The 9,396-nt window shown below is 44.5% G+C and overlaps 1 protein-coding gene across 1 annotated transcript; it reads left to right on the top strand.

The window, feature by feature from the left end:
* Nucleotides 1-5,949: 5,949 nt before the first annotated feature.
* LOC149398358 (protein EXPORTIN 1B-like) lies at nucleotides 5,950-6,851 on the top strand. Its single transcript, XM_089614566.1, has 5 exons — nucleotides 5,950-6,001; nucleotides 6,079-6,156; nucleotides 6,343-6,405; nucleotides 6,513-6,557; nucleotides 6,744-6,851. The coding sequence occupies exons 2-5, from the start codon at nucleotides 6,127-6,129 to the stop codon at nucleotides 6,849-6,851; spliced, it is 246 nt and encodes an 81-aa protein (XP_089470692.1). The 5' UTR covers nucleotides 5,950-6,001; nucleotides 6,079-6,126.
* The last annotated feature ends 2,545 nt before the right edge of the window (nucleotides 6,852-9,396 follow it).

Raw genomic sequence — 9,396 nt, 5'->3', positions numbered from 1 at the left:
CACCCTAGATATTATATTCGCAATCCAAAAGAGGAACTTTGTCGTCAATGACAATACTTTTTGTAGAAGCTGTTAGGATTTTGACCTCGTCACTCGTCCAGTCGAGCTAGTCACTTCGCCAGTCGAGCTCTTCTCGTCTTCGGTCGAGCTCGTCTATTCGTCAGTCGAGCTCGTCACTTCGTCAGTCGAGCTCGGCACTTCGTCAGTCGACCTCGGCACTTCGTCAGATCGACCTGGAATGAGTTCGCACTTCGTCCAAACGTCTTTGGATTTCAGTTCGTCAATTCATCCAACCGTGTTGGATGAACTCTGTCAAAACCTCTCTCTCTCTCGAAACAAAGAAAAACGAAAAATAAAAGAAGGAACACAAGATTTATAGTGGTTCACTTTCAAAGAGAAAGCTACGTCCACTTTTGCCGCTGCAATACTATAAACCCAATTGGGAAAAGTTACAAGTACAAGTGTTTGACTTTTAGGGTACAGTGGAGTACAATAAATGACACCCTTTTATATACACTAAGGGAATGTAAAGTCACTATTCCTCACTGGTGTGGGACTTTTTTCCAAATACCTTAGATTAGACTCCACACTTGACAACCACCACCAATAATCTCACACTTGGAGACTAATCTCATCACGCGTCTCCATCTTGCAGTGGCGACTCAACTCATCAGACGAGGAGTCCAACTGAGGTCAAGCATAACCTCAGTTTGTCATACGGCACAGACTTCGTAAACATGTCAGCGGGATTCTGACTCCCGACGATCTTCTCAAGGACCAATATACCATCTTCTAAAGCCGACCTGATGAAGTGGTATCTCAGTTGTATATGCTTGGTCCTCGCATGATACACTGGATTCTTTGCCAACTGAATGGCGCTCTGGCTGTCACTGTACAGCACACTCCCTTCATGGTCTTGACCCAGCTCGCCCAGAAAGGTCTGTAGCCATATCATCTCCTTTGTGGCCTCGGTGATGGCCACGTACTCCGCCTCGCAGCTCGACAAGGCGACGATCTTCTGCAACCTCGACACCTAGCTGATAGCCGTCCCTCCGAACGTATAAACGTAACCGGACGTGCTCTTTCTGCTATCGACGTCGCCCCCATTGTCAGTATCGACATAACCTTGGAGTCCCAGTTCGGACTTCCTAAATACCAGCGCCGAGGTCGAGCTGCCTCTTAGATATCGGAGGATCCATTTCACCGCCTCCCAGTGCTCTTTCCCCGGGTTACTCATGAACCTGCTCACAACTCCCACTGCATGAGCAATGTCCGGCCTCGTGCACACCATTGCGTACATCAAGCTTCCGATGGCCGAAGCATAAGGGATCTTGTCCATGTACGCCAGCTCGTCCGCTGTCACTGGTGACTGTTGCTTGGACAATTTGAAGTGGCTGGCCAGCGGCGAGCTGACCGACCTCGCATCCTCCATGTTGAAGCGTTGGAGAACCTTCTTCACGTACTCCTCCTGTGAGAGCTCGATGCTCTCTTTCATCCTCTTGATCCTCATCCCGAGAATCTGCTTCGCGGCTCCTAGATCCTTCATCGCGAACTCTTCGGACAATCTCTTTTTCAGCTCGTCGATCTCGTGTAGGTCGGCCCCTACGATCAGCATGTCGTCAACGTAGAGCAGAAGAATCACATAGGAGTCTTCAAGCCTCTTGAAGTAGCAGCAGTGGTCGGCCTCACACCTGCCGAACTCAGCTCGCTTCATGAAGTTGTCGAACTTCTTGTACCACTGTCGTGGGGCTTGTTTCAGCCCGTAGAGACTCTTCTGGAGCTTGCACACGAGCTCCTCTCTTTCTTTCACCTCGAAGCCTTCGGGCTGCCTCATGTAGATCTCTTCGTCGAGATCGCCGTGAAGGAACGCCGTCTTCACATCCATCTGCTGTAGATGTAGATTTTCTTTGGCAACCAACCCCAGCACGGTTCTGATCGTCACGAGCTTGACGACCGGAGAGAAGATTTCTGTGAAATCGATTCCCTCCTTCTGCTGGAAACCTTTCACCACCAGCCTCGCTTTGAACCGTTGGCTTCCATTGCTTTCCTCCTTTATCCGGTACACCCACTTATTGTGCAGTGCTTTCTTCCCAGCTGGTAACTTCGCCAGCTCCCAAGTGTGATTTGTGATCAATGAATCCATCTCGTCCTTCATGGCGAGCTCCCACTTGGTCGAGGTTTCGACCTCCATAGCCTCTTCATAGCACTCCGGCTCTCCTCTGTCGGTAAGGAGGATGTAGTGGAGAGACGGGGAAAACTTGTGTACCGGTTTTCTGACTCTTGTCGATCTCCGCAGCTCGGTGATCGGAGTCTGCTGATTCACCTCGAGCTCGGTGTTATCATCAGCTTCTTCAGTCTCGTGACCGTCATCAGCTTGGCTTGATCTCTCGTGATCACCATCAGCTCGGCCTGAGCTCGCCTCGGTCATCGAGGTGCCTTCTTCGATCTCATGATCGCCATCAGCTCGGCCTGAGCTCGCCTCGGTCATCGAGGTGTCTTCTTCCAGCTCGGTCGTCGAGAAGTCTTTTAGGTCGATCATTGACTTCTCGCCCTCAGGAGCTTTCTTGGTCGAGCTCCCCTTCAGCTCGTCCCCGTACGTCGTCTGCTCGTTGAAGACAACATTCCTGCTTCGGACTATCTTTCTCGCGTGGGCATCCCAGAAACGATAGCCGAGCTCAGTGTCACCATAACCAATGAAATAACACTTTTTAGACTTCGGGTCGAGCTTACTTCGAACAGATTCATCAATATGAACATACGATAAACAACCAAACACTTCAAATACGAAAGGTTTACCTTCTTCCCATTCCATGCTTCTTCTGGAATTTTGAAATCCAAAGGGACGCTTGGTCCTCGATTTATCAAGAAGGCCGCCGTGTTGATTGCATCGGCCTAAAACGTCTTGGGCAGGCCGGAGTGAATTCGCATACTCCGAGCTCGTTCATTCAGCGTGCGATTCATTCGCTCCGCTACTCCGTTCTGTTGGGGAGTTCCCGGGATCGTTCTCATCATCTTGATCTCGTTCTCAGCACAGTAACGCTTGAAGTAGGAGTCGACGTACTCCCCTCCGTTGTCGGACTTCAAGCACTTCACTTTCGAGCTCGTCTCCAGCTCGACCATCGCCTTCCACGTTTTGAAGGTAGCGAACACGTCAGATTTATTCTTGAGGAAATAAATCCACACCTTCCTTGTGGAATCGTCTATGAACGTCACGTAGTAGCGAGATCCTCCAAGTGAAGGAACTGGAGCTGGTCCCCATACGTCGGTATGTACCAGCTCGAGCTTCTCCGCCTTCAGCTCTCTGCTCGCACTTGAGAAGCTAACTCGCTTCTGCTTCCCGAGGATGCAGCTCTCGCATTGGTGATGTTCTACCGTCTTCAGCTCCGGGATCATGCCGTCTTTCACCAGCATCTTCATTCCCTTCTCGCTCATGTGCCCGAACCTGCGGTGCCACAGCTCGGTCTTCGCCGTGTTGTCGACCACGGCCACCATGTCTCTGCAGCTCGACGTCATGTAGAGCGTGCCTGTTTTCTGTCCGCGAGCTACCACCATAGCTCCCTTCGAGACCTTCCACGAGTTATTCCCGAACGTCGTGGTGTAACCTTCATCGTCGAGCTGACCCATCGAGATAAGGTTCATCATCAACTTCGGCACGTGTCTGACCTTGTTGATCTTCCAGACTTGCCCGTTGCTCATCTTCAATCTGACGTCGCCTACACCGGCAATGTCTAGAGCCTCGCCATCAGCTACATAGACCTTCCCGTGATTTCCAGCGACATAGTTCTCCAGAATGTCACTGTTGGGCGTGGTGTGGAAGGACGCTCCTGAGTCGAGCACCCAAGAGCCGATCGAGCTGTCCACAGTTAGCAGTAGCGCATCTGCGAACTCTTCAGTGACAGCGTGGGCACCGCCTTTCTCCTTGGCGGGCTTCTTGCAGTACTTCCTGATGTGGTCGGACTCGCCACAATTCCAGCATGTAACAGGTCGCCCTGACCTCGACTGACCTCGCCCGTTCCGTGACTTCGACCTGTCATTCCCTCGGTTCTGACTCCGGTTGTGGTTTCTTCCCCTGTTCTCCACATTCAAGGCCGAACTCGTCGAGGCCTCGCCAGAATCAATTCGTCGCACCTCTTCGGCGAGGATGCGATCTCGTACGTCGTTGAAGTTCAACTTCGCACTTCCAACCGAGTTGCTGACCGCGGCCCTCATGGGCTCCCAGCTATTCGGCAAGGAGGTGAGCAGAATGAGAGCTCGCACTTCGTCGTCGAACTCGATCTTAACCGATGACAGTTGGTTGACGATCGTGTTGAACTCGTTCACGTGAGTGGCTACCCCGGCTCCTTCACCCATCTTCAAGTGGAAGAGCCTCTTCATCAAAAACACCTTGTTATTGGCCGAGGGTTTCTCGTACATGTCCGTTAGGACCTTCATCATTCCCGCCGTGGTCTTCTCCTTCGCCACGTTGTGAGCCACGTTCTTCGACAGCGTCAGTCGAATAACTCCCAGAACCTGTCTGTCGAGTAGATTCCATTCTGTCTCGTCCATCTTTTCTGGTTTCTCGTTCAGCGGTTGATGAAGCTTTTTCCCGTACAGATAATCCTCGATCTGCATTCTCCAGAATGCATAGTCCGACCCGTCGAATTTCCCGATCCCATTCACCGTGCCTTCTTCACTTCCCATCGTTTTTTCTACTTCGCTTCTCCACAGGTCGCACTTCGTTTCAACAAGAAACTGCAAACCTAGAAGCTCTGATACCAGTTGTTAGGATTTTGACCTCGTCACTCGTCCAGTCGAGCTAGTCACTTCGCCAGTCGAGCTCTTCTCGTCTTCGGTCGAGCTCGTCTATTCGTCAGTCGAGCTCGTGACTTCGTCAGTCGAGCTCGGCACTTCGTCAGATCGACCTGGAATGAGTTCGCACTTCGTCCAAACGTCTTTGGATTTCAGTTTGTCAGTTCGTCCAACCGTGTTGGATGAACTCTGTCAAAACCTCTCTCTCTCTCGAAACAAAGAAAAACGAAAAATAAAAGAAGGAACACAAGATTTATAGTGGTTCACTTTCAAAGAGAAAGCTACGTCCACTTTTGCCGCTGCAATCACTACAACAAATACAGTTTTTCGGTGCGGATGACTTTTAGGTGCGACTTTTCGCACCTAAAAGTCGCACCAAAATTACTTTCGGGTGCGACTTTTCGCACCAAAATGTCACTAAAGTCGCACAAAAAATTTCGCTGATTTTTTTAAATTTGGGTGCGAAAAGTCGAACCCAAAAGTTTATCATACCTTTGGGTGCGACAAAGTCGCACCCAAAAGTCCAAAACATTTGGTCTAAAAATTTAGCGGGATTTTGTTCCCTCTTATTTGTTTGTTTTTTTAGGGATTCCCTCTTATTTGTTTTCACCAAAGAATCGGGAAAGGAAAAAAGAAAGAAGAAAAGAAAAGAAGAGAGAAAAGGAAAGAGAGAGACCGAGAGAATGAGAGAGAGAGAGAGCCGAGAGAAGAGTATCGGCTGATGGAGACCGAGAGACCGAGAGAGAGGAAGAGAGCGAGGGAGTGAGCCCGCGGAGGAAGAGCGAGGCCGACAGCCACCGAGACCGGGCCACTGGACGCGCGCGCGGGCTGAGAAGAAGCGAGCGCCGCCGCGAGCCGCTGAGCGCGCCGCCCACGAGGAGACGCCGGAGAGCGAGAGAAGTAACGTCCGGGAGTTGATTTCGCGAGCAAGGTAAGGAGATTTCATTCTCAGCCAAGAATTTCAAAAGTTAGGGTTGAGAGTTTGATTTGGGGGTTTTGATTTCGGAGTGAAATCTGAGGTTTTGGCTTGGTTGTGATGTTCATTGAGAGTTTTCGAGTTGCGTGGTCGCAGCGACGCGGTTGTTGTCGGAGGAAACACCGTGCGAAGGATGTTCATAAATTAATGTATCTGATTTTCTTGTGTGTGTGGTGCAGCTTGAAACACTGTTGAAGTTTTTCGTATAGGAATCTCACTCTTCAATGTTTGACTGAGGTACGTCTTGTCTGTTTTAGGTGAAATCTTTTTTGAATTATGTCCAGTTTTCATTTTTGGCTGTTCTGATTTTTCAGGTTGCTGCTCTGAGTTTTGGAGACTTCTACGATCAGCAATATGTTAAAATGTACAGTGTATTCATGGGGCAGTTACAGGTGAGTCTCGACAAAAATTCGCTTGTTTTTCTTTTGACAATTTGAAGCTCAAATGGCAGTTGACTACATATCTGTACCTGACATAACACATCTTTATGGTGGTTGACATAACATATCTCTACCCGAGTTCGTGTTATTCTATTATTGTTAATTTTGTTTCTGATCTTCCAATTGGACTATGTTCAGACCATTCTCTCTTTCAATACAAACATCCCCGAGGCTTATGCACAAGGGTCTGATGAGGAACAGGTTAGATTTTACCGTGTTTTGAAAATGACTAGTTTCCTTTTTATTAAACTGTAATATCTTATTGTTTTACACGTATCTTATTTTCATTGTTTTTATGTATCTTCCAGGCTTTTATTCAAAACTTGGCTCTGTTTTTCACATCATTCTTCAAGGTAAGATTATTTTCCAGTCCTGAATTATTTGTTCTTGATGTAATTTGGTCTTCATCGTGTATATTAGGACAGTTGCTAGATTGTAAGGGATTATATTGCATCATTATTGCCTTCCATTATCTAACACTTTCTGGTTTGGAACAATGGTAAATTCGACTTCCTTATATCAACTTCTCTTGGGTGCAGTCGCACATCCGTGTACTGGAGACCCCTCCCGAGAATATACTGCTCATGGGTCTTGAATATCTTATCAAAATCTCTTACGTCGATGACACTGAAGTTTTCAAGGTATAAAACGTTTCCGACTTTGTCCTACATTCCGTGCTCTTACTGGTGAGATTGCTGAAATATGGTATCTTATTATTTGACTATGCAACCTGCTTAGACTATTGGAATTCCTTTGTCTTGGAGCTGTTTGAGGCACAAAATAATATGGAGAATCCCGCGGTAACATCAAATATGATGGGATTGCAGGTACTTCACCAATACCAATTTTCAGATAGTATTAAATGGTGTTTGGTGAAAGTATGATGTGAATTTTAGAAATTGATGAATTAGGATATTGTGGTTTCCGTTTGCTGTGGTTAAGATGGATTTTGGTGCTAGATTATTTTTCATTAGTTTTTTACAGCGTAGGCATAGTTACTTAACTCAATCTTCTGTTTGTGTTGAGAAAGCAGATGCCGCTTCCTGGAATGACCGATGGTCTTGGGAACCAACTTCAGCAGAAGAGACGGCTACTGTATGCTGAACCAATGTCAAAGCTAAGAATGCTCATGATTTGTCGCATGGCTAAACCTGAAGAGGTTCTCATAGTTGAAAACGAAAATGGAAATATTGTTCGGGAGACGATGAAGGACAATGATGTTCTTGTTCAATGGAGCGGTTTTGTTAGATATAGGATGTTGGTTGCACTAACTATAATATTTAGGTATAATTTTTATTTTTCATTCTGTGTATTATGTGTATTATGGACCATTTAGGTATAATTTTTATTTTTCAATCAAGCAATTCAATATAACAAGTTTCATTCAGCCTTTTATTTTTAATTGCTTAATTGCTTATAACAGGTTTCATTAAATTAAATAAAGTAATGTCATTTAATTGCATTTTATTTTATAACTAAATTAATAATCAAAGTCACTTTCAAATCAGATGACAACTAAATCACAGTTAACAATTACATTTTTCAAAGATTTAAAGTCACTTTATAATAGAGCGACGTCTAAAGCACTATTTTTTTTCCCCAAAACTGGATGCTCTTTTACCCGCCTTTTCCACGGATTTTTATGACATTTTAGGTGCGACTTTAGGTGCGAAAAGTCGCACCTAAATGTCGCACCCGAAAGTCATGACTTTTGGGTGCGACTTTTCGCACCCAAGGCCTTTAGGTGCGGACTTTCAGGTGCGGAAAAGTCGCACCCAAAGTCGCACCCAAAGGTATCTTTGGGTGCGAAATTGACTTTTGGGTGCGAAAAAAGTCGCACCCAAAGGTCTATTTTGTACTAGTGAATAGTATAAACTCAATTGAGAAAGGTTACAAGTACAAGTGTTTGACTTTTAGGGTACAGTGGAGTACAATAAATGAAACCCTTTTATATACACTAAGGGAATGTAAAGTCACTATTCCGTGGGACTTTTTTCCAAATACCTTAGATTAGACTCCACACTTGACAACCACCACCAACAGAAGCACCATTAGAGCTAGAGAGAGAGAGGCGTACAGTTTAAAAGACTAGTAATGGTGAATAACATGAAATAAATTAATAAGGCCAAACTGAGTGGGACATGAAAGAAATCAACAACGTGCAGTACAATAGTAAACAAAAATATTAACAATTGCCTCTAAGCTTTAGATTTGTACCAACAACGATTGGAAAAAAAGAACAATAAATTAAACCTGGTCTCTGAGGAGCGAAGGCGTCACAAATGAGGAGTGCTATTGAGGAGGAGATTTCAAAGATCCAGACCTTGAGTCGGAATTTGAGAAGTGAGGGAAGAGATATGAGTGGCAATTTGATCCGGACTCGAAATACGAAACGGTTACAATATGATTTAAAGTGGACTTGGATCTCAATAAATAGGTTGGTTCTTAATTGGATCAAAATATTTGATTTTTTTATCGGAAGCTTTCTCAAATTAAAAAATACATCCAACTAATAATTTTCTAATTTTATACGTGTAATTTTTTTTAGGAAAAATTATACGTGTATTTTAAAAAGTCGTAAAATTTGAAGATGTTTTTTAAAAAGTCCTAGTATCATACGTGGAAATTATTTTGCTTACGTGGAAGTGAAGAAGTTAATTTTAAGTCATTTTAAAGAACATATTCGAAGATATATTTATAAAATAACTGAAAAATTATTCGTAGACAATTACAAAACGACTTAAAATCAAATATTTTATTTATGAAGTTGATTTTAAAAGGACTTCAAATATATTTTAAAGTTATTGTTAAAACGTCTTTAAAAAATAAAATATTTAAGTCATTTTCAACATGACTCCAATGTTTTATGTGGCCGTTTTAAAGTCATCATTCTAATGACTTTGTAAATTTATTGAAGTCATTTTATAAATGACTCGCATAACAAATGTAAAAATTTATGCAATCAAAGTCGTTCGATTTGGAAAACGTCTTAAATTTTATGTCTTCAAATCTACTATTTGTAGGAGAGAGAGAGAGAGAGAGAGAGAGAGAGAGAGATAGTTTTTTTTAGGATTAAATACAAGAAATCCCCCTCAACTCTGGGTTCGGTAATAATATGCCCCCTCAACTCGAAAAAACCACAAAAATTCATCTGAACTTTGATTTTTCTGGATTTTTACCCCTTCCGTCAAC

This window comes from Urtica dioica, chromosome 5 (assembly GCF_054948205.1).
Source record: "Urtica dioica subsp. dioica isolate 48M chromosome 5, U.dioica_male_clone48M_v1_H2, whole genome shotgun sequence".
Lineage (NCBI taxonomy): Eukaryota > Viridiplantae > Streptophyta > Magnoliopsida > Rosales > Urticaceae > Urtica > Urtica dioica.
Note: the sequence above shows the minus strand (reverse complement) of the source record. Positions and strands in the feature narration are given on the sequence as shown.

Excerpts from the sequence above, each read along its gene's own strand:
- LOC149398358 (XM_089614566.1), top strand. The coding sequence starts at position 6,127 with ATGTACAGTGTATTCATGGGGCAGTTACAG. Across the intron at positions 6,157-6,342 it reads TATTCATGGGGCAGTTACAG|ACCATTCTCTCTTTCAATAC; the intron begins GTGAGTCTCGAC and ends GACTATGTTCAG. Across the intron at positions 6,406-6,512 it reads AAGGGTCTGATGAGGAACAG|GCTTTTATTCAAAACTTGGC; the intron begins GTTAGATTTTAC and ends TGTATCTTCCAG.